We start from the raw sequence: 24,759 nt of genomic DNA on the forward strand, positions 1-24,759 counted from the left end.
AGCATGCAATGGCTGGGGCTGGGCTGGTCTATAGCTAGGAGCTTCCTCCGGGTTTCCCATGTAGGTACAGAGACTCAAGTACTGTGCCATCTGCTACTGCTTGCCCCGACCACAAGCCGGGACCAAAATCGGAAGTGGAGCAGCAGCTCAAACCAGTGTCATGTGGATGCTGGTACTGCAGGCTGAGGCTTGCTACACCACAGTGCCAGTCCAGAAATGAGCTTTTTAAACAACATTTGCAGGAAATGGCTTCTAAGATAATAAATAGTCTTATTGCAACCTATATAGCATTTTCCTATATAAGATTTTAGGTTTTTGGCCCAGTGCAATGGCTCAATCACTAAATGCTCACCTTGCAAGCACCGAGATCCCAGATGGGCACTGGTTTGTGTCCGGACTGTTCTACTTGCCTTCCAGCTGCTTGCTTATGTTCTGGGAAAACAGTGGAGGGTGGCCCAAAGCTTTGGAATCTTGTACCCACATGGGAGATTTGGAGGAAGTTCCTGGCTTTGCGTCACCACGGCTCCAGCTGTTGTGGCCATTTGGGGAGCAAAACAGTGGATGGAAGATCTTTCTCTGTCTCTCCTTCTCTCCTTGAATCTGATCTGCCTTTCCAATAAAAATAAATTATTTTAAAATTTTCAACTTCAATTTTCTTTCCTGAGCCTTGAAACGAAGTGAAATATATAGCTAGTAGTCAAAAAAAAAAAAAAAAAAAAGATTGCATCACCTCAGTCAAGCTCCTCTTATCCCTAGCTCCTGGCATATGCCGACAGTTTCTCAAGAATAGCAGCTTGGTTTTTTGCTGTCATTTCATACAATCAAGACTATTAGTTCTGACTTTGCGTCTCAACCTCCCTCTCCACTTCTCCCACCACACCGCAGCAGAAGTCCTCAATCTCCCCAGGACAGGATTTGCATCTTGCCTTCATGTGGGCCCCAAGCCCTCAGTTCAGCGTCATCACACCGGGTGCTGCCTATACTTTTGGGACTGTAAAATGAGTGAATGCATCAATGAGGTAAAGGAGACAATTGGGTCGTTAGCAGAGAGTGACCTGTGTGCATCTGTGGCTCAAACCCCAGTCATGAGGACTTTGGCCAGGGACCTTACTCTGAGACCTGGAATTTGCAGGAGAGGGAAGAATCACATTCAAAACATTTGAATAGGTAAATAATGAATCAGCCTGTGATTGCAACCTCACTCTATATCCTTAGCGTGGCTGATACGTGACAGTAAGCCGAGCTGTGATCAAACCAGAGGGTCAAGAGCTTTGCTCCCAAACTTTCAGCTCCTCTTGAGGGCCAGCTTCATTTATAGTGTCTTCAGAGTTCTCAGAGGAGCTCATGAACTATGCAATGGTACTTTGTACTCGAGGGGGTCCTTGCTACAGGTAATAGCAAAGCTTACCACTCCTGAGTAGGTAAAGCAAATTGGGCCACTTCTCAGCCAGCATCACCAGAGAGAAGTACAGATGCCAGCCAACATGGGGCAAGGGAATGCCGAGCTCGTTTGTTCTTTGTGGAAGGACGATATACATGCAAACACTGCCACTGTGCAATACCCGGCTTTCTTCTATCCAGGCTTTTATTCTTCCCCCTGCAGGAGCTGGGGAAAGTGCCCATGTAACAGGGAGTGTTTTGCAGTGTTCATCTGCAGAACGTCTTCTGGTGAGGGCCCACTATAAGCACACCTAGCTTCCAGAATACTCAGGAGCCAGCAGTTCATGGATTTTCTTCGAAAAGGAGTCAACCGGGCCCGGCGCGGTGGCGCAAGTGGCTAAGTCCTCGCCTAGCACGCCCGGGATCCCATATGGGCGCCGGTTCTAATCCCGGCAGCCCCGCTTCCCTTCCAGCTCCCTGCCTGTGGCCTGGGAAAGCAGTCGAGGACGGCCCAAAGCTTTGGGACCCTGCACCCGCGCGGGAGACCCGGAAGAGGCTCCTGGCTTCGGATCGGCATGGTATCGGCCCGTTGCGCTCACTTGGGGAGTGAATCATCGGACGGAAGATCTTCCTCTCTGTCTCTCCTCTCTGTATATCCGCCTTTCCAATGAAAAAATAATAAAAATAAATCTTTAAAAAAAAAAAAAAAAAAAAAAAAGAAAAGGAGTCAACACAACATCCCACTAGCAAAGGAAGGGTATGACTCCCCTGCTTATATCCTGTGACCCGCCCGCACTCCACAAAGGTGCAGAAGGGAAGTTCCATGGAATTCCACCTTCCTCCAGGAAACCCTATGGGAGCTTAAAATTCACTTTGTAAATTTTTAGGCCAGTATTTATATATATATATGTGTGTGTGTGTGTGTGTATATATATATATATATATATATATATATATAATAGACACTAGCAACGATTTTCCATAAGGGGTCGCTATTTCTACAGTGTGATTACAGAATTGTCTAAGTTTCACTTTCATTTGGCTAAAACATCCAAGCAATAGGAAAGCACAAATTGAGCTGGTAATAACTTAACATTGTGCCTCGGCTTCTTACAGAACTTTGTCATTGAGGAGATCTTTTTTGTTTGTCTCCCTTCAAAGAATTCTTTGGGAGGAGAGTGGTGAGGAGAGGAGGACGTGGGTGTTAGCTACCAGACCTGCGGTGGTGCCTCTTTCTGTTCCTGTTCTTGAGAATCTGCTCTTGCCTCCAATTCTCACAGCCCACTGCCTACCAGGAAATGAGCACTCAGTGGTGGTTGAGGACTTCTGGGGGCCGTCCAAGGCCAGACGGCTTGGTAGATAGCTACCAGAGCTCTGATCCTACAATTTGCTGCATGTGGCAGCACGGATGTGACCAGACCTCATCACCCCAATTAAAGGCCTGGTGGGCACAGTGAGACACAGCTACTCATGAAACACATCTCCGTCACAGGCCAGGAAGAAGGTGTGCCTTGGATTGGACGGGGGTGTCTGAACTGTCCCCAAACAGCCCAGATGCTAGGAAGCACAAAGCCTGGATGGTCATGTGTGTGTTTAACTTGACATGCTCAGTCCAAGGCTGATGGGGCAGCAAGCCATGCAGAAAGCTGGACATGCCATGGGGCATCACCTTAGGCAGGGAGGCATCGAGAGAGGCACAGACACAACTAGCCAGACAGATGAGACCCGAGCTGGGATAGTGGTGGGGGCTGTCGGTCTCCTGCCGTCCTGTGGTCCTCACCGCTCTGTGTTCTAGAAGACAGATCACCCCTCCGTCAGCACCCCTGTGGTGAGGATGAACTGAGGTAGGTCCCCCGTCCATCGTGCCCTGTCACACTCACCAACCCCCACTCCCAGCAGACAGGCTGTAATATGGCCTCGTTCTCTGCCGCTGTCTGCAGGACTCACTTATGACAGCAAGGGTGCAGGTCATTGTGGCCCTAGCCACGCAGATACCTTCTCATGGCTGATGCTGAGTGTCCAGTCTGCCAGCGCAAGGACTATACCAGGACCCCAGCAGGGGGCTGATGATAACGTAAAATTGGATGTACATGCCTATAGACTTACAGAATTTTTTGTTACTGGGGTCAGCATTGTGGCCTAGCACATTAAGCTGTAACCTGCAATGCTAACATCTCATGGGAGTACCAGTTCAAGTGCCAGCTGCTGCACTTCTGATCCAGCTCCCTGCTAATCCACCTAGGAAAGGCAAAGGAAGCTGGCCCAAGTGCTTGGGCCTCATCATCGACTGGTAGGCCCTGATGGAGTTCCAGGTTCCTGGTTTCAGCTTGGTCCAGTCTTGACTGCTACATCCATTTAGGGAGTGAACCAGTGGATGGAAGATCTCTCTCTCGCTCTCTCTCTCTCTCTCCTTCTCTCTGTAATTCTCCCTTTCAAATAACAATAGTAATAATAGATCTTTAAAACATAGGTCCTAGGGCCCGGCATGATGGCGCAGTGGTTAAGGTCCTCACCTTGCACGCCCAGGATCCCATATGGGCACCAGTTCTAATCCCAGCAGCCCCGCTTCCCATCCAGCTCCCTGCCTGTGGCCCGGGAAAGCAGTCGAGGATGGCCCAAAGCTTTGGGACCCCACACCCGCGTGGGAGACCTGGAAGAGGTTCCTGGCTTTGGATCGGCATAGCATCGGCCGTTGTGCTCACTTGGGGAGTGAATCATCAGACGGAAGATCTTCCTCTCTGTCTCTCCTCTCTGTATATCTGCCTTTCCAATAAAAATAAACCTTTAAAAAAAATAAAATAAAATAAAACATAGGTCCTAAAGAAACTGTTCTCTGGGGCCAGTGTGATGCCTCAATTGGCTAATCCTCCGCCTGCAAGTGCCAGCATCCCATATGGGCACCAGTTCGTGTGCTAGTTACTCCATTTCCCATCCAGCTCCCTGCTTATGGCCTGGAAAAGCAGTGGAGAATGGCCCAAAGCCTTGAACCCTGCATCTGTGTGGGAGACCCCAAGGGGACTCCTGGCTTCCAATCAGCTCAGCTCTGGCCATTGCAGTCACTTGGGGAGTGAACCAGTGGATGGAAGATTCTCTCTCTCTCTCCTTGCTATAAATCTGCCTTGCCAATAAAAAACGTAAATCTTACCAAAAAAAAAGTTCTCCTAGAAGTAGAGGATGGATCAGTTCAGAGAACTGGGGGCGGGAGGGTGAGGACATGAATCAATGGGTGTAAAGCTACACTGAGGCAGGAGGCAGAAGCTCTGGGTCCGTGGCATGACAGGCTGCCCAGGGTTTGCAGGAATGTAGGGAATCCTACACAGCTGCAGAAGAGGGGACCTCAGCATCCTCACCATACACAAAGGATGAAGGTTTAAGGAGAATATACTAATTACCATGATTCAATCATTGCTAATGCATGCCTGTACTGAAGTACCATATAGTTCAGAGGTATGCATGCTCATATAGGCATTAGATTCATGTTGAGAAGGTTAGGCATTAGATTAGGGAAGAAGGGCCTGGCACGATAGAGCAGTGGTTAAAGTCCTCACCTTGCTCGTGCTGGGATTCCATATGGGCGCTGGTTCTAATCCCAGCAGCCCTGCTTCCCATCCAGCTCCCTGCTTGTGGCCTGGGAAAGCAGTTGAGGATGGCCCAAAGCCTTGGGACCCTGCACCGCGTAGGAGATCCGGAAGAGCTCCTGGCTCTTGGCTCAGCTCCAGCTGTTGCAGTCACTTGGGGAGGGAACCATCGGACGGAGGATCTTCCTGTCTGTCTCTCCTCCTCTCTGTATATCCACCTTTCCAATAAAAATAAATATATGTTAAAAAATATTTTTTTAAAAAAAGGGAAGAAAAGGAAAATTGGAAGCATTTGTCCCATCCACTTTCCCTTATGCCTTGACCCTCCCCACCCTATTTGGTGGTCCTCATGGGCCTGCATTCTTGTCAGCTATTTAAACAACAAATAAAATAAGGTAAATAAAATAAAATGGGGAAGTAGGGGAATGCTGGGTTAGGACATGTCCTGACACCCAGATATGGGGTCTACAGATTGCCTGGGGAGGGGTTTGAGGGCGTATTGGAGTGGAAGTGGCTGAGGAGATGTGAACACGGGAGAAATGACTTCCGGGGTCTTCCAGAGACTGGGCCATTACACTTGAAGTAGGCATTGGAGCTGAGACAGAGTAGTTTAGAGGGGTTGAAGGTGCAAGGCATGTCTCGGTCAGGCCAAGGCACCCGCCCATGTGGGAGACCTGGGTTGGGTTAAATAGCAGTGCCTGGCACATGTAAAAGCTGAGGCTGGGGGTTGGGAGCACACCTGACTGGGCTAGGTCACAGTATCTGTCTATGAGTGTCAAAACAAGGGGTGGGCCATGTCAGGCTAGGACACAAGAGAACTGGGTCTGGGAGCAGATTCTGTAGGAGGCTTGTGGGCTTGCCTCCATGAGACTGCAGTACCCGTTGCTTTATGTGGAAAGCTGGAGGTAGTAATGGACCAAGCCAGAATTCACCTGACAGAAACCCAGATATTTGCTGCCAAGGCTTTTTCAGAGTTGTCCAACTTGTTCTACTCTCCACTTTCTTACATGACATTCGGCCTCCTCTGCAGGCCCAAATGAGCTGCCTGTCATGTCCCCCTTATGCACCTAGGCATGCCATCCACAGCATAGGCATCAGCGATTGAGGAGGTCCAGTTGGAGATTTCCCCAAGAAACCTCACCTGGGGTGACCCCAGACCTGACTCTTGTGCCAGACAGTACAAGGTCCAGTTCAGTCTGTCACCCATAAAGCTATCCTCACACTGGTGATTGTAGTTGGTAGTTGCCTCGTCAATTCTGTCCTCAGCCACACGTCCCAGGTAAGCGAATGAATCTTGCAGCCTAGCCCAGCATGCCACAGACTTCGCCCTTGCACACACCAGTGGGAACTGCAGCCTAGCTGGGGTGACCACTAACAACTCCCCACCCTCAGCCCCAGCTCCTATGTGTGCCAGTGTGTGCAGCAGACTAGTCTGGTTCATTCCACATTCCAATCAAATTCCCATATACACCTGTCCGTGCTGCAGTGTAGCTGAGACACCCTAACCCATGACCCAATCCACACATATGTGGAAGGGTTCTGCAGCCTTGTCCAGGGTCTTGTCCTTGGCCTGTCCCTAGCCCTGGCTCTCATGCACACCAGCAGGTCTCCCATGTGGGCTCAGGGGCCTCCACTGCTTTCCCAGGAGCATTAATAGGGAGCTGGGTGGAAAGTGAAGCAGCCAGAACACAACCTCATACCCTATGGGATACCAGTGCCCAGCCCCCATTTTTTAACAAAAAAAATCATTTGAGAGGCAGAGTTACAGAGGGGGAGAGAGGAGGCTGGGCCAGGCTGAAGCCAGGAGCCAGGGACTTCTTCTATGTCTCCTGTGTGGGAATAGGAGTCCAATACTTGCGTCATCCTCAGCAGTTTTCCAGGTCACAGTGGAGTAGCCTGAACCTCAGCATTGGATTGTATTTTAATCCTATTTTATCAGACTTTTTGAAGTCAGAACACGGAGAAGTCCCTGAATCGGGGCAGACACCCTAACAGCCCTCCCCAAATCCCAACCCATAAACCGCCATCGCCGCGGGTTTTGTTGCACTACCTGTCCACGTGGGGCCTCGGAATCTGCATTTCTAACAGTTAAGACCCTCCGGCCCGGAGGCGTCTGCAGCCGGAAGTGGCTGCCTGCAGCCCACGCGGCTTCAGGAAGCGCCACGAGGGCAGAGAGGAACAGAATCCACTCCCGCACAGGCCGAGGAGGGAGCGCGCACTCGGCCCGCCCGGCAGTTGCAGCGCCCAGGCGCCCCCTTACGTCCACGCGCGCCGCCGAGGCCCCGCCCCCCGGCCCTCGGGGCGAGGACGCTTCCCCTCAGGCCGTGATTGGTCGGCGTCGTGCGTGCGCGGTGACGTTGGCCCGGGCGGGAGATTTCTGAGACGAACGCGGGCGCCGGAGAACTTGGGTCTTCCCGCAAGTCGGCGGCGTCGTTCTCGCAGCTTCGGTGTCGCGGCGAAGCCGAGTGCTGCCGCCGGCCGCCTGCCGCTCCGGGTGTCCGGCGCTGTCCGACAGGTGCCCGGGCCGGGCCGGGGGAAGCGGGTGGGTGCCCTCCGCACCGGCCGCGTCGGGGGAGGGGCGGGCTTCTGGCCAACGCCTCTTCGCGGGGCGTTCGGGCTGTTTGATCCTCAGAGAGTAGTGGCCTGCCGAGGAGATGGCGGAGCAGCTGGACTTCTCGATCCAGGACTCGGATGAGGAGAGTGACGAGGTGATCCTGACCCCCGCGGAGCTCATTGAACGGCTGGAACAGGTGAGCGGGACGCAGAAGCAGCCCGGACCCTTCCTCAGCCTCTTGGGTTTCCTGCTGTTCTTAGTCCCGCTGTGTGCAGATGTTGGAAATTAGAAAGTGGGATTCAAGGGAACTGAGGCCGAACCTCAGTTTTTTAAAGAGGAGTAAGTAGTCTGAGAAACCTCTTAGGTTCGCACTCAGAGCCCTTGATGAAGGCTGGTCAGGGGGCAGCGGGGGGGACCTCGAGCAGACCTGGCAACCCGGACTGAAGGTGTGGTGAGGACGTGCAACCTCTTTAGGATTTGGTGACTTGAGAGAGGGAGATGGAAAGATCGAGAATAGTTCGCTTCCCGAATGCCAGAGCTGTGCCAGGAGCCCAGAGCTCCGTGTGGGGCTCTCGCGTGGGCGGCGGGGTTCTGTGCACTTGGGCCATCTGCTGCTGCTTTCCCGGGTGCATCAAGTGGGGCGCAGCACTGGTCCCCACATAGAAGTGCTGCACCTTAGTTCGCCGAAATAAGGGGAGGCTTCAGAAAATTAATACAAACTGTGTACATGGCATTTCAAAAAATGAAATAATAAAAAACAGGAAATAAATAATAGGAAATAGAATTGAAGGATAACGCTTTATTGGTGCTCCCAAAAGAAATCTATGTGTGTGAACTTGCCAAAAGTTTATGAAAAATGGGGACAATGAAAGACAGTGCATGGGTTTCATAACCTTTTTGCAATATAACCAGCCCTGCTTGTTGCTGTTTCCTTCCCAGGGACAGCTGCATGTTGCTTAGCAACGAGCCTGTCATTAGGCAATTTCGTCATTGTACAAACATGGTACAGTGTTAAGCCAGCCTGGAAGGTGGAGGCCTTGGTGGCAGACTCTTGATGTGGTCAGCAGGTGGGTGGGCATGAAATGCCTGCCACTGGCATTGCAGGTGGCACTGTTTGTTGATATGTAGAAGTACACTGAAATGACCAGAGAAGGAGCCTGTAGCAAACACAGCGCAAGCCTGTGTGCTGTGGCCCTGCTGCAGTGCAGTGAGTTTGTTTACTCCAGCCTGCCACCGAGTGAGGGACACCGAGTGAGGGACACCTGGTTTAGGACCCTGCGGCCGCCGTGACGGGAAGCTAGCAGCTCCACTCTAATCTGATGGTTCCCTGTTCTCTGAGACGGCATTCCGTGGCTCAGGACTGCGTTGTCTTGGGCTGCCTGGTCACTGTATTTTCAGTATTCTAACTTACTTTATTTGAAAGGCAGAGTGACAGATCTTTCATGTGCTGTTGACACCCCAAATAGGCACAACCATTATGGCTGGACCAGGTTGAAACCAGCAGCTGAAGCTTTGTCCAGGTCTCCCACATTGGTTCTGAGGCCCAGGCACTTGGCCATCTTCCGCTGCCTTCCCATTAGGTACCTTAGCAGGCGTTGGATGGGAAGCGGAGCAGCTAGGACTCAAACCAGTGCTACGGATGCCAGTGTCTCAGGCAACTACTTAACCTGTTGCACAACACACTTCTGAGCTAGTTCTTTCAGCCACGATGGCAATGGTTTCTGTGGCACTGCCTTAGAGCCAGAGGGGTACATTCTCTGCAGGTGCCTTCTCCCGCGGCTCTGAGGGCCGGCAGTTCAGGCTGTCTGCACTGAAATGCCTTGGCGCTGTGACTTAGGCTTTGCCTTCGCTGTAGGTACAGAGACCAGTGACTGCTTCACCAGGGTGTCGGGAGGATTAAGTGAGGTGATGTGTACAGTGCCTGCTGCTTTCTGATACACGAGCAGCAGCCACTAATGTTAGCTGTTGAGTAGCAGTAATCCTTAGGCAAGGAGGCGGTGTGATCAGACCACCTGTCTTACATCGTTCGTGGGAACTTGGAGCTGAAGAGACCTTTGTCCAAGGTCCCATGGTGGCAGCAGAGCAGGAGGGGAAGTGGAGCAGCCAGAGCATGAACCTGTGCCCTATGGGTGTGGGACCACAGGCAGAGGCTTAGCATACTATGCCACAGTGCCTGCCCCTCAATCTGAGTTTTTTTATCAGAAGATAAGGATAGCCATGTGCCTTTCCTCTCACGGGTTGTGATCAGGAATGGGGCAGTGTTTGCAGAATGCTCTGAGCTGCAGAAGGAAGACACATGGATTCCTGCAGTATTACTCTCAGAGTAGGGTGGTCACTGCTGAAGGGAGTGCCAAGTGGCCAGGTGGCCACAGCGATTGGTTGGCACAGCCTGCCCTGAGGGAGACCGGGGCAACTGCATGCAGCTTTGTTTATCTTTAGCGCATCTACAGTGTTCTCCGCGGGCAGGTGGGTTTCTGGCCCGAGCTGTCTGTGGCTGTCCTGAGGTGGGAGCCTTGTGAGTGATGTGCTGTCTCCCTGCTCTTCTTCCCCAGGCCTGGTTGAATGAGAAGTTTGCCCCCGAGCTGCTGGATAGCAAGTGTGAGATCGTGGATTGCATGATGGAGCAGCTGGATCACATGGTAAAAGTGGCCTGGGCAGCAGTAACAGGGAAGAGAGAGCCACAGCCACGGGGACAGCAGCGCTGTTGGCTTTGGTTCAGCCCTTCAGCATCGTCATGGTTAAAATTGGACTGGTTATCTGTACTGACCAAGCAGAAGACTTCCTGTAAACATCTGGAAGCATCTAGAAAGCTACCACCATTGGCCCCCTCTAGGCTCTGCCTAGATGAGCTAGTTGAGCAGAGCGAGTCAGGCTTCCTGTTCCTCACACTCCTGCCCTATACCACTGCCCCTAATCATGATCAGCTCCAAGGGGCTTGGTAATATTCTAGGAGTTTCTCAGTTTAAGATTCATTTATGAGAAAGGCAAGGGAGAGGATCTTCCATACACTCATTCAATCCCTAAACAGCCACAATGGCCAGGGCTGGACCAAGCCAAAGCCAGAATGCCGGAATTCCATTTGAGTCTCCCGTGTGGGTGCAGGGACCAAAGGGCTTGGGCCATCTCCCTCTGCTTTCCCAGCTGCATTAGCATGGAGCTGGACTAGAAATGGAGCGTCTGAAACTTGAACTGGGGTGCATGTGGAATGCCAACAATACAGGTGGTAGCATTCCAGCCCCTCAGCTTATATGTGAACACTGCTGCTGTAGGCCCATTAGGCATCTCTGCATCTTTACAATTAAATGGGACTCCATCCAGGGCCTCTGCAAGTAGTCACTTTATATAAGTAAATGAGGACTGCTTACGGTTTATACGTATAGTCATACCTTGTTTTTTAAGATTTATTTTTATTTGAAAAGCAGAATGACAAAGAGTAAGAGACAGTCCATTTTCTGATTCACTCCCCAAATGTCAGTAATAGTCAGGTCTAGGGCAGGCTGAGGCAGAAAGCAGGCAGGTTTTTTTGGTTCTCCTGCTTGGGTGACAGGGACCAGGAAGACAGAGAGGTCTTCCAGCTGCTGGTCCACTCCTTAAGAGGCTGCAACAGCTGGAGCTGGGCCTGGCCTGACCAGAGCCAGGAGCTTTTTCCAGGTCTCTCAGGTGCTCAAGGATTTGAGCCATTCTCCACGGCTTTCCCAGGAGTGTTAGCAGAAAGTTGGATCAGAGGTGGAGCAGTTGGTACTCAAACCAGTACCCATATGGGATGTGGGCATTGCAGGCTGTGGCTTTGCCCTCCATGCCACAGGGCAGGTCCTGAAATGAAAACTCCAAGAGTTTCTGGTTTTCCCTGGACTCACACAGAATCTGAGTCCTCAGCATTGCCAGGACTCAATCCTTGGACCTTAAATGTGTTTCTTATAAACCTGAGTTTTTCTGTTTATAGGAAAGCAATCTCAGGAGAGCCCCGAAGGGGGACCTGAAGGTCGCCATCCATCGGATGGAGCTGGAAAGGATCCGCTTCGTCCTCAGCAGCTATTTGCGGTGTCGGCTCATGAAGGTTGGACACGTGGCCGCCCTGGGTGTTACGGCAGCACCACTGCGAGTCCTGGGGAGAAGTTGATTGGGGCTGGGAGCGTCTGCAGGCCACAGGTGCTGCTGAGAACCCTGTGACAGGGCACCTAAAGAGTGGAGGGGCACAGGAGGTTGGTGTGGGAAGCTTACGGGGCCGTGTGCTGCACAGTCTGTTCGTCCAGGAGGTGAGTGCTCCCCCTTCGAGCTGCCTCGTGGTGGTGCCAGGGTAGAGTGTATGCTGTTCTCATATAGACTCAGCTGGTTGATTCATTTTTTAAAGAAGATATTTACTTTTATTTGAAAGGCAGTTACAGAGAGAGGAGAGACAGGAAGAGAGATCTTCCACTTACTAATTGACTCCCCAGATGGCTGTAAAAGCCAAAGCTGGACCAATTCAAAGGTGGGAACCAAGAACTTCTTCCCAGTCTCCAAAATGGGTGCAGGGGCCCAAAGACTTGGGCCATCCTCCACTACTTTTTCAGGCACGTTAGCAGGGAGCTGGATGGGAAGTGGAACAACTGGGAATTGAATTGGTGCCCATATGGGGTGCTGGTGCCACAAGTGAAGGCTTAATACTATACCATGGTGCTGGCCCCAAGGTGTGAACATTTTGCCACTGTCAAAGGAGCATGACAGTGAATGGTTATGAGCCACTCCTTTATATATATTCTTATATATACATGTAAGTATATATGATATGTATTTAAATATCTAAAGTTTAACTTTAAATATATGAATATGTAAAGTTTAAATTTAAAATATATAAAGTATATATTTAAACTTAAAGATGTGTTTCTTTGAAAGGCAGGTTTACAGAAAGAGGGAAAGACAGGGAGTCTCCCATCCCTTATCAGCTCTCTGTCTTTCTGGAGCCTTTTCACTGCTTCTTTGGGTTCTGGGCAGCTTGCCTTCTGGCACTCTGGAGCAGTTTCCCCTGGAGGGAGCGTTTCCCCTGCAGCTTTCGGACCCAGCATGCCCACAGAGCAGGTGGGCCTGGCCCTGGAGTCCTGACAGGTGCACTCAGCATGCTCCTCTTCCATTCTCACAGATAGAGAAGTTCTTCCCTCACATCCTGGAGAAGGAGCAGTCACGGCCTGAGGGGCAGCCGTCCAGCCTGTCTCTGGAAGAGCTAGTCTTTGCCAAAGAGTGAGTAGGCAAGGAGGCGGGGGCTGCCAGCTAGTCCTGGTTCTGAGCGTAAGCCTGGGGTTGCAGGGAGTCCCACCTCAGGCCTATGGCACTGGGCACTGCTGGCAGCGGGGGGAACTCAGGCACCTGGAATTTGTGTGTTCCAGGTACATGGCCAGCACAGAGAGCTACCTCAAGAATGTGGCCTTAAAGCATATGCCGCCCAATCTACAAAAAGTGGACCTCCTCCGAGCAGGTGAGCAGGGACCATCCTTACAAGGTAGACGTGCCATCATTCCTTCTGCTCATTCATGCAGACACATGGATGTGGACCAGCAGCAAACAGGAGGGGTTCAGGTTACACACTGCATCCAGCATTTCAAGCAGACTTGTGGAGGCAGACTTCCCAGGACACAGTCCCAGTGCCCTAGGCCCCAACCTGATGCCCTCGCAGATAACTAGTCTCGGGGTCCCTTCCCACTCTCAGGCCCTGGGAGACATGTTGGCTATCACAAGAGTGAGCCGGAGGCAGTCACGTGCAGTTCATACTTTTGGAGTATGGGACTGGAGCAGGTGGTCTAATTGTTCCCGCTTCCATCTCATCCCATTGGTTGAATCACGTGAAAGGCAGGCCTAGGAATTCCCAGGTCAGGCCCATTGTCCCAGCACTATGGGGACACTGTCCTGTGTCCTGAAACACTCACATGGCTCTTGTCCTGCTGCCTTCTGCGGCTGAGAGCTAGACTGTGGAATGGAAGCTACACAGTGAGATAGATAGGCCTGCAGTCAGTGGGTCAGGTGGTGCTCGTAAGGCCACAAGAGCCTCTCAGACGCCAGTGGCAGCTGGGAAGTAGCAGCGGAAAGCTGAGCAGGCTGCTCAGAGCTGCAAAGTGTCTGGGAATCGATGCTCTCGGAACTGCCAGGAAAAGGAGGAGGAGCCCTGCTCACACCCCGCCTGACCGAGCTGCTGGCTGCTGGTCAGGGAGGACACCTGCACACTTCTCAGCCTGTGCACCCCAGCATCCTGAGCCAGGATGTCTGATTCCTCCTGCCTCTCCTTTGTATAAAGTTATGTCTTCTGAGACATCACGCCTGATTCTGCATGCGCGCCTGCTGCTCCCACCCAGGCCCACTCGCTTCCTTCACAGCACATGCGCCATGGCACCCAGTGTCATTGAGGATATTGCACTGCTGGGCCCTGGCCTCACCAGAGTCTGTGTGTCACACTCATCCACGTGCATGTAAACAATGTGAGACGCTCCAAAGGAAGATACCCATGCCATAGCAAAGGAATCCATGCCGTAGCAAATATTAAGCACATTCAGTGAGTGAGGCAAGAGCTTTATTTTTTTATTATTATTATTATTATTGAAGATTTTATTTATTTATTGGAAAGGCAGGTGTACAGAGAGGAGGAGAGACAGAGAGGAAGATCTTCCGTCCAATGATTCACTCCCCAAGTGAGCGCAACAGCCGATGCTATGCCTATCCGAAGCCAGGAGCCAGGAACTTCTTCCGGGTCTCCCACGCGGGTGTAGGGTCCCAAAGCCTTGGGCCGTCCTCAACTGCTTTCCCAGGTCACAAGCAGGAAGCTGGATGGGAAGTGGAGCTGCCGAGATTAGAACCGGCGCCCATATGGGATCCCGGGGCGTTCAAGGCGAGGACTTTAGCCTCTAGGCCACGCTGCCGGGCCCCAAGAGCTTTATTTTTAAAAAGCTTATTTGAAAGGCAGAATTTGAAGGGGGAGGGATTTGGGCAGGATACAAAGAGAAAGAGGGCTTCCATCTGCTGATTCACTCCCAAATGTCTGCAGTGGCCAGTCCCAGGCCAGCCACGAGCTTCTTCCTAAGGACCTGAGCCATCTCCTGCTGCTTTCCCAGGCCATCAACAAGGAGGTGGTTTGAAAATGGAGCAGCCAGGACTCCAACCGGTGCCCCTATGTGACACCTGCTTTTCCTGCTACACCTCAGTGTGAGCACCAGGGGAAAGTTTCTGAAGGCAGAACTGCAGAGGATCACAGCAGATGTGTTGCAGCAGTCCTCCCTGACCAAATCAGCTGGTAACCAGGATGACCTTGGTCTGAGCTTGAGCAGACAGCAGGTATCCTTGGTGCGGGTGCTTTCCGTATCAGCTGGCAGTGACTGAGGAAGTGTGTGGTTTTGGCAGTCTCCCCTGCCAGTCAACCAGGCAGTCATGCATAAGAAACTACCTTCTTATAGCCCCTCAGCTTGCTTGGTTTGTTAGGGTTGATACAAGCAGCTCCATTTTGGAGCCAGTAGCTGTCGTCTTTCTTACACAGCATCCTCCACAATGCACCGCAGTTCCCTTTACCCATAGTTTCACTTTCCACAGTTTTAGGGCCCCGCAGTTGCACACAGCAAAGTTATTAGTAGGGGGTTGGCACCATTGCGTAGCAGGCTGAGCTTCCACCTTCATTGCCACCATCCCATATGGATGCTGGTTTGAGACCTGGCAGCTTCACTTCCCATCTAGCCCCCTGCTCGTGGCCTGGGAAGGCAGTGGAGGAGGATGGAAGGCCCAGAGGTTTCGATCCTTGTACTCATGTGGGAGACCCAGACAAAGCTCTTGGGCTTCAGACTGGCTGTTGCAGTTACTTAAGGAGTGAACCAGGAGACAAAGGACCTCTCTGTCTCTCCTTTTCTCTCAGTAACTGCCTTTCAAATTTAAACATACTAAGTGGAAGATTCCAGAAATAAGCAGTTCATAAATTGTAAACTCCATGCTGTTCTGAGCCGTGTGGTAACATCTCCCAGAGCCCCGTCCCATCCCTGCGGGGCTGTGACCCATTCCCTGCGTGGGGTGTGTCCACTTTGTACTGCCCAGAACAGAGCTCATCAGTAAGAGCAAGCTTGCCTGTCAGATGGCCACAGCGCAGTGCTGGCCTCCTGCCCTTTGCTTTCTGCTCTCACATGGCCATAGTGCCATCTCATCCTCCCACTTGAGTAAGCTGCATGAGGGAGATGGCATTTGATTGTGATTGTTCATCTGTGGCTGTAGTCACCTACCTACCTTTGCTTTGTTGTGGGCAGGGGTGTGTAGGTGGTATGCTTAGGGTGCGGTACTATGCACAGCTGCTGTGGCCTCTTGTCTTGGAGGAGTGACTGTGCAGCAGGATGCCATGCACATTCTGAGCATCCGTCCCCTGTGTGAAGTCATCAGTGATTTTCCAAGGAGCCAGGTCTCCTTGTCACCCCGCCCCTGAGGAGCTGACGTTCTGGCAGTCTTGCCTGCATGGACCTTGTTAGCCAAGCCTTTTCTGATTGACACTGCTGCTGTTTTTCTGGAAGTGCCCAAGCCTGACCTAAATTCATACGTGTTTCTGAGAGTGAAAGAACGACAGGAGAACATCCTGGTGGAGCCTGAGTCTGATGAGCAGAGGTGAGTGTCTTACATCGAACCCCCTGTTCTCCAGCCCTTCCCCCTGCCCCTCTCCCCCGAGAAGCGGCCAGGCTCTGCAGGTGCCCTCTTCCCCTTTTTCCAGGGACTACGTCATCGACCTGGAGGAGGGCTCGCAGCACCTGATCCGCTACAAAACCATTGCACCTCTGGTCGCTTCTGGCGCTGTACAGCTCATCTGAAGCTGTGAATCCCTGGCACGGCGACAGGGCCCCTGGGCAGGGATACCAGACACCCACCTACCGCTCTGTGAGGGGCAACAATGATGATGAGGCTCTGCAGACCTCTGACCTTTCCACAGAGCTGCACCCTTGAAAGGGACTGATGGAGGCTCCTGCCCAGCTGCCTGCCGTTCTGGCTGGCGTCAGCAGGTGGGGCCATTGCTCTGCGCCGGGCACCTTTCCCCTCTGAAGGCAGCCAGAGGCTGCATCTGGCCCTGACCTGTTACCTCCCAGTGGAAAGAGTACAGAGATGAAAGCACCTGGGCCCTCTGGGTTGTGGGAACTAAAGTTTGGAACTTCTGTTACTATGTTTGAATTCTGTCATACTGAACCTCCAGCCCCAACCAAACCAATAAAGCCTTGTTACTCTCCAAGTTGCTACAAGAAGGAAGGTCTGCATGGCTCTAGCCTGCGCCAATGAAACACACACATTCTGCTGTTGAACTGTGGCCCTCACTGTCTCTGGGGGCCCACAAAGTGGGCCTCAAGGCCAGGCTGGCCTTGGCCCCGAGCCATGTTCTCCCACGTTGTCACTGCAGTAGCAGCTTCTCTTTGAAACGTGTCAGGGGCCATGGGTGATGCTGACTTCGTGTGGATCAGCTTCAGTGGCTTGGAGGGAGGCTGTTGGACAGCAAGTGAGGCGTTAATTCTGTGGAATGTGGTGAGAAGCTACCTACACTCCAGCCTTTTCCTGCTTGCTGGAAGGTCAGCCAATAAACACACACCCCAGTAGTGCCTTATACCTTCCAGCGTGTTTACCCCATTCATCGGTTCATGAGACGTGAACATGTCGGGCGGGGGAGGTGGCAAGGTTCGAGCAAGAGGGGCTGCGATCCAGAGTAGTAAGACAGTTCCAGGCTCAACACAGTGCTGTCTCGGAAAACCAGAACATGACCAGACCTGACAGTCCAGGTTAGTCTTACCTGTGGGAACGTCCAGGCTGGGAGAGGCGGAAATAAGCCCTGCTCACAGTGTGCCAGACCCGAACAGACCAGTGGAAGATCCTACAGGCTAACAGAGCCTACACAATGGGGAGCTTTGTTGGGTGCTTGCAGTAGCTGGGAGCTCTGTTGCACCTGAGCAACAGAGCAGGTGCTTAATGCTGAGTCAGATCAGAGCCTAGGTCCCCAGCATGGCACTAAGCAGTCAGGGAAGGGGGCTGGGCCGTGACCTCAGGAAGTGCCTGAGTCCCTCACCTGACACCAGATACCTAGAAACCTTGTTCAGCTGTGGGACTTTGTGCTGGAGGCCTGCAGTGGGCCAGGTTCTCCATTTCTGGGGACCCCCAGGCTGCTGGTCCAGGAGGCACAGTTTGAACAGTAGGGCTTCCATCCCTCGATTGCAGCTCTTGTTCTGTGTGCACACACCAGGCTGTGTCCATCCCGGTGTGGTGTCTACCAACACCCTGCTGAGTGACTCCCAGGGTTACTCCCAGCCTGCAGGTTGAGGGGGGATGCACTGCACCACCAGGAGGAAGGGGCAGTGGTGTGGCTTAGCCCTCGACTCGAGCGGTGCGCTTAGGAGCTTCCCTGGGGCTGTGACGGAGCCATCTAGTGAACTGCATCAGCCATCGCTGGACGCACATCGCTGTCAGGGCAGCCCTCCCTGAGCACCCGGGCTCTTCACAGCCATAGCTATCACACAGGAGCCAGCCTCACTGCAGGGCCCAGCAACCAGCGTGCATGACCCTCAGCACCCTCAGCTGCATTGGGCTTCCTTCTCTGATGGTCTGCCCTAAAGCTTTCAGAGCAAATGCTGATGCTGATCAGTTCTTTATAAAATGTTCTGTGCTTGTTTCATTTTGTGAAGCTGAGCATTCCACACATTGAGATTTTTCCTTAATATTTGTTTGTTACTGGGAACTCAGATATACAGAAAGATGATGGTTCACTCCTCAAGTGGCTGCAACAGCTCAAGCTGAACCAATCTGAAGTCAAGAGCCGGGTGCTTCTTCTGGGTCTCCCATGTGGGCGCAGGGTCCCAAGGCTTCGGGCCATCCTCCACTGCTCCTCCAGGCCACAGGCAGGGAGCTGGATGGGAAGCAGGACAACTGGGACACAAACCCATACTCACTTGGGGTGCTGGCACTTAGAAGGGGGAAGAGTAGCCAGTTGAGCCGTTGTGCTGCTTCTCCCCTATAGCAGAAGTCACTGCAGACAGGCCACTGGGCAGTTCACATCCCAACAGCCACATTTACACACATCACTAATTGGAAACTCCACCTCTTGGCTGAACTTCCCAGAGAATTTTGGAGGGCTTTATTGATTTTTAAAAATTTGCAATTTTTATTTGAAAGGCAGTTACACAGAAGAGAGACAAAGAAATATCATCCATCTGCTGATTTCACTCCCCAAAGAGCTGGTCCCTACTCTTAGAACCTGACAGAGCAGGGCAGGACGCATGATGTAGGTGATTTTGTGCTGGATCTACTCTGAACGGGCTTCCTTGTCCTAACTTAGTAACTAAGTATTAGGTTACACAGACAATGATCTGCCTAAACAGAAAGCACGCCCACCTCCTCTACTGTAAAGTGAATGGTGTTGGTCATCCCCTCCGCTTAGCAGCCCTGTGGCTCATCAGTAAAATGAGACAGTGTCCACTTGTGATGTCAGGAGCGAACCAGAGCAGACTTGTTCCAATGGCGGTTATGGTTTTATTCTCAACAGGACAAAGGCCCTGCATGTTACCAACTTAGATCAGCTCAGTTCCAGCTGTTGTGGCCATTTGGGGAGTGAGCCAGCAGATGGAAGATCTCCCTCTCTCTAACTCTGACTTCCCAAGTAAAGTAAATGAATTTTTTTTTTAAAGAAAGCAATGGATAAACTAGGAATTTTGTAAACAAAAAAATAAGACCACTCTTTAAAAAAAAATGATAAAATGATTGATTTATCTGAAAGACAGAGATACTCAGCTCCTAAATGATTCACTCTCCAGATAGCCAGGCTGAAGTCAGGAGCCAGGGGCTCCATCGGCATCTCCCACAGGGGCAGCAGGAATCCAAGCAGCCAGGCCAACCTCTACTACTTCCCCAGGTGCATTAACGGAGCTGGACGTGACTCCAGTCAGCACTCATAAAAGGCCGACATCCCAAGCAGAGGCTGGGCCCACCACGTCCTAGCACTCATCCCTCTTCCTCCTCCTGAGACGGAGGGAGACGGTGTTCGCCCGCCCGCTGGCTCAGTGTGCATACTCCCACGACAGCCCGAGCTACACCGTCCAGGAGCACAGGTCCTTGAGCTGTCACCTCTGCCTGCCAGCGGCTTACCTTAGTAGCCAGCAGGGTCAGGAGCCAGAGCCGGCACGCCCACATGACATGTAGGTGTCCTTACTGCTGAGCTCTGCCCCCAGACTGCCTCCTTAAAGTGGGCGTCAGCCAGCCCAGGAGTCTGAAGGGTTACAGAGCAAGCCAGGATGGATTTTACTTCAGAAGCAAGGACAACTATACTGTATCCTGAAGAATGGTGAAGAAACGCTGCAATGGCCTACCACAGCAGCTCATTAAAGCTTCCTTTGAAAGCCATGGTCATCAACTATGTAAAGATTATCAAAGTAAAATAATTACAAAAAAAAAAGTCATGGTCTGGGACCAATGCCATGGATCAACAGGTTAATCCTCTGTCCTGTAATGCCAACATCCCACACAGACTCTAATTCAAGTCCCAGCTGCTTCACTTCCCAACCTGCTCCCTCCTTATGGCCTAGGAAAGCAATAAAGGATGGCTCAGGTGCCCTGGCCTCTGTTCACGTGGGATCCCAGAGAAAGCTCCTGGCCCCTGGTTTTGGCCTGGGCCGTTGTAATCTTTACAAGTGTGAACTAGCAGATAGAAAATAACCTCTCTCTCTGTCTCTCTCTGTCTTTCTCCTGCTTTCTAATTCTTTCAAAAATAAATAAATAAATTGAAAAATAAAGCCATGGTCTTGAAAATGCCAAAAAATAAAAAGAGATTCTTGTTTCTACTCTGAAAGGTTTAAACAGTTGCTTTTTCTTTTTTCTTACTGGAAAGGCAGATTTACAAAGAGAAGGAGAGACAGACAGGTCTTCTATCACCGATCCATGCCCCAAGTGGCCACAGTGACTGGAGCTGAACCGATCCAAAGCCAGAAGCCAGGAGCTTCTTCAGGTCTCTCACGTGAGTGCAGAGTCCTAAGGCTTTGGGCCATTCTTTACTGCCTTCCCAGGCCACAAGCAGGGAGCTGGGTGGGAAATGGAGTAGCTAGGACACGAACTGGCTCCAATATGGGATACTCAATGCAAGGATTTACTCACTGAGCCTTTATGCTGGGCCCAACACTTACTTGTTTTCTTAAAATATGCTAAGGCTGGGACTGCAAAAGTCTGTCAAGTTTTCTTCCAGTTTTTCACCTACCCGGCAGTCTCCCACCGATTTCTGCATGCTTCCTTGCCTGCCTCTTACATAAAATCAGTACCAATCCCTTACATTTATGAGGTGCTTTTTGTTTTTAAAAACATTTTCTTAAGGAGAAAGATATGGTACAGGGGATTCTGAGCTTGGAAAATTAGCCTCAAGTTCAAATTCCTCATTTGAAGTTACCAAGTAACCTTGAAAAAACTACTTCCTTAAGTCTAAAATAATAATAAAATACCATCATAGGAGTGAGGGAAACATGAGTGAAGTATTAAAAGATTTTATGAGGGCCGGCATGGTGGCACAGCAGGTAATCCTCTGCCTGTAATGCTGCTTTCCCATGTGGGTGCGGGTTCGAGTCCTGGCTGCTCCATTCCAATCCAACCCCACTGCTAATGGCCTGGGAAAGCAACGTAGGACCCAAGTACCTGGGTTCCTACGCCTATGTTGGGGACCTAGTTCCTGGTTTCAGCTTGACCCAGTCTTGGTCATTGCAGCCATGTAGAGACTACACCAGTGGATGGAAGAGCTCTGTCTCTTCCTCTGTCTATGGCTCTGACTTGCAAGTAAAATAAATAAATCTTTTTAAATGCTCTTGGGAACTCTAAAGCATGAATATGATACATATGCTGGCATGAATTGTCAATGCATTTTTATCTGTGTATTTTAAATGCTGTGCTCATGGAAATGGTTACCCCCATCCTATGTGCAGCGGAAAGCTACAGGTCCTCCACAGTCACCAGCAGGCAGGGTGGCTCGCTTAGCCCATCGGCCTCGTAGTCTGCCCGTCTGCCCTGAGCCCGTGTTGTCTGTCCAGCAGAAAAACATGCTGGCTTTACCTCCTCAGCTGGCCCTGCTCGCTGGCCACCTTCCAGCTGTGCTAAATGGCAAGGTCGCTTGGTCAAGGTCTCCCAGCTCTGTGCCCGAGGATGTCCTTCCAGCACGAGGGCCTTTGTGGGTGAAAGGTTGTAGTCTTTGGAAACTTACGTAAGTGATCTCCCAGGAGCGTGACAGAACGCAGAAGTTCGGGTGGATGGGACAGAGCGTCCTGGAGAGAAAAACAGAGCCTTACCTGCCTCTTTCACTTCCTTAATTAGAAGTATTTAACATTTCAAGTGATTTGTGAATGCCACGTCAACATTACTATACGATGTGCCATGAATTTGTTTTTAAATATATATTTTTAAAATTTGTTTCTTTTTACTGGAAAGTCAGAGTTACAGAGGGTCTGGCACGGTGGCCTAGTGGCTAAAGTCCTTGCCTTGAACATGTCAGGATCCCATATAGGTGCTGGTTCTAATCCCGGCAACCCCGCTTTCCATCCAGCTCCTTGCTTGTAGCCTGGGAAAGCAGTCAGGAACAGCCCAAGGTCTTTGGACCCTGCACCCATGTGGGAGACCTGGAAAGGCTCCTGGCTCCTGTCTTCGGGTTGACTCAGCTCCAGCCGTTACGGCTGCTTGGAGAGTAAATCATCAGATAGAAGATCTTCCTCTCTGTCTCTCCTCCTCTCTATGTATCTGACTTTGCAATAAAAATAAATAAGTTTTTGGGCTCAGCGGTGTGGCCTAGCAGCTTAAGTCTTCGCCTTGAATGCGTCGGGATCCCATATGGGCTCCAGTTCTAATCCCGGCAGCTCCACTTCCCATCCAGCTCTCTGCTTGTGGCCTGGGAAAGCAGTCGAGGACGACCCAAAGCTTTGGGACCCTGCACCCGCGTGGGAGACCTGGAAGAGGTTCCTGGTTCCCGGCTTCGGATCGGCATAGCAGCGGCCGTTGTGCTCACTTGGGGAGTGAATCATCGGACAGAAGATCTCCCTCTCTGCCTCTCCTCCTTTCTGTATATCTGACTTTGTAATAGAAATGAATAAATCTTAAAAATAAATAAATAAATAAGTTTTTTAAAAATTATATTATAAAAAAGGAGAAAGAAAGAGATTTGCCATCTACTTGTTCACTTGCCAAATGGCCGGAAGTGAGCTGACGCAAAGCCAGGAGCCAGGAACTTCCTCTGAGTCTCCCATGTGGGTACAGGGTCCCAAGGCTCTGGTCAGCCTCTGCTACCTTCCCAGGCCATCAGAAAGGAATTGAATAGCAAATAGAGTCTACAGGACTTGAGCCAGCACCTATGTGGGATGCTAGCGCTGCAGGTAGAGGTTTAGAGTGCTATGCCTCAGAACTGGCCCAGATTTGTTCTTAAAGATATTGTTTTTATGTATTTGAAAGGTAGAGTTACGGTGAGAGGAGGAGACAGAGAAAGAGAAAATCTTACAACCACTGATTTGCTCCCCAAATGGCCGCACGGCTGGAGCTAGCCAGGCCAAAGCCAGGAACCAGGAGCTTCATCCATGTCTCCAGCACGTGTGCAGGGACCTAAGCACTTGTGGTATCCTCCGTTGCTCTAGCAGGCATCTACATCAGAAGTGAACAGCCAGGACAAAACTCATATGGGATGCTGGTGCTGCACACAGAGGTTTAACCTGACATACCACAAAACTGACCACAAAGCTAATATTTCTAGACCTGTAAAATGTATAGTGTGCCCCTTTCAGGACTCTAGCAGCTTCTGGTAAGTGTACAATAATAATTGTATCATGCATTAACTTCTCTCGGATTCCTAGATTCCCTCAGCTTAGCGTAAAAGTGTTTCTTCTTTGAGAGTTGAAAAATCAAGACATCAGTTTAAAGAAGGAAGCAAGAAAAAGCAAAGACTGAAGACTTCTGTTTTTGCAGCTGCTCTTTTAGTCTGTTTTTAATCTTGACGGCGTCGCTGCAGACGAGGCACTTGGCAGCAACCAAGGTGAAAAGAGAACACAGCAGTGACACAACAGCAGCTGCTTGGAACCCCAGAGCTACTGAAGGTGCCCAGAAGAGAGGCCAGAAAAGCACAGCACAGCTGGCTGCTGTCCCCCAACCACCACCACTCTCCCCCGCCCCGGCCCCGGGGGGTGGGCCACACAGGGTTAAACACGGCCAAGGCCAAACAGGTAACTGCAGCCCACCATCATTCTAGCAACTTCACAACTCCTTGGCAATCCAGCTTGATGGTTGTTTGTTTATAGCCCCTGCCTGATTTCCTGCTGGGCACTGGGCATTTTGCTTTTCACTGCTGACTTCCTCATTTAACATGGGCCAAGCGAGCTGGCTCCGTGGCTTAGCACACTAAGTCTCCACCCGAGGCACCAACACCCCATATGGGCACCAGTTCACATCCCAGCTGCTCCACTTTCACACCAGCTCCTGTTTATGGTTGGGAAGGAGTGGGGGATGGCTCAAGTCCCTGGGCTCCTGCAGCTGTGTGGGAGACCCAGATTGGCTTCAGACTGGCCCAGCTCCAACCATTAGGAACATTTAAGTAATGAACCAGTAGGACTGACCCCTCACAGAGCTCGTTGCCATCATGTCACAAGACATACAGCCAAATTGTAGAAATTCCGTTGTCGTCAGAGGGAACTGGAACTTGCAAATGAGCTGGTGTTTGTCTAACTGCGGAGACCTTGCTTCCTCTCTTTAGAAACCCTGATCTCACATTTACCCAGAAGAACGACATGGCAAAGTCCCTAAAGCATAGATCACACAGGTCACCCAGGTCAACGGGAAGCCCCAGGGAGCTGGCAAACTTGGCCCCTCACACTTGTGCCGCTCACCGTGGGGCTGTGGGAACACGGTGACATTATGTGGATAGAGCCAGCTGGCAGGCGGGCTTCTAACACAACTCCAGCCTCTGCCAGGGTGTGGCTTAGAGATCTCAGCAACACTCTGAAACACCATCCCCATGACAGAAAGTGACAGCCACATTACGGCACGCAGAGGAAGACATGACAACAAGAAACTGTAAAAACACATAGAGCTGTGTGTGTGTGTGTGTGTGTGTGTGTGTGTGTGTGTGTGTGTAAATGCTCAAAGTAACTAAAAACAATTTTTTTTTTAGAGACAGATTCCCCAAATTCTTCCAGTAGCTGTCGGGGGTTTGGGGAGCTGGGCCAGACTGAAGCCAGGGTGTCCACCAGAGTGGCTGCCAAGCAATTACCTGAGCCATCTCTGCTGCCC

At 51.2% G+C, this 24,759-nt stretch overlaps 1 protein-coding gene across 1 annotated transcript; it reads left to right on the forward strand.

The window, feature by feature from the left end:
* Positions 1-7,363: 7,363 nt before the first annotated feature.
* On the forward strand, positions 7,364-16,720 carry GINS4 (GINS complex subunit 4). The gene is made up of 7 exons (XM_040994163.1): positions 7,364-7,708; positions 10,065-10,151; positions 11,456-11,569; positions 12,632-12,729; positions 12,876-12,964; positions 16,017-16,107; positions 16,211-16,720. Exons 1-7 carry the CDS (start codon positions 7,613-7,615, stop codon positions 16,305-16,307), a joined length of 672 nt encoding a protein of 223 aa, XP_040850097.1. The 5' UTR covers positions 7,364-7,612; the 3' UTR covers positions 16,308-16,720.
* The last annotated feature ends 8,039 nt before the right edge of the window (positions 16,721-24,759 follow it).

The sequence above is a fragment of the Ochotona curzoniae genome, unplaced genomic scaffold (assembly GCF_017591425.1).
Source record: "Ochotona curzoniae isolate NIBS_2020 unplaced genomic scaffold, NIBS_Ocur_1.0 contig_899, whole genome shotgun sequence".
NCBI classification, from domain to species: Eukaryota; Metazoa; Chordata; class Mammalia; order Lagomorpha; family Ochotonidae; genus Ochotona; species Ochotona curzoniae.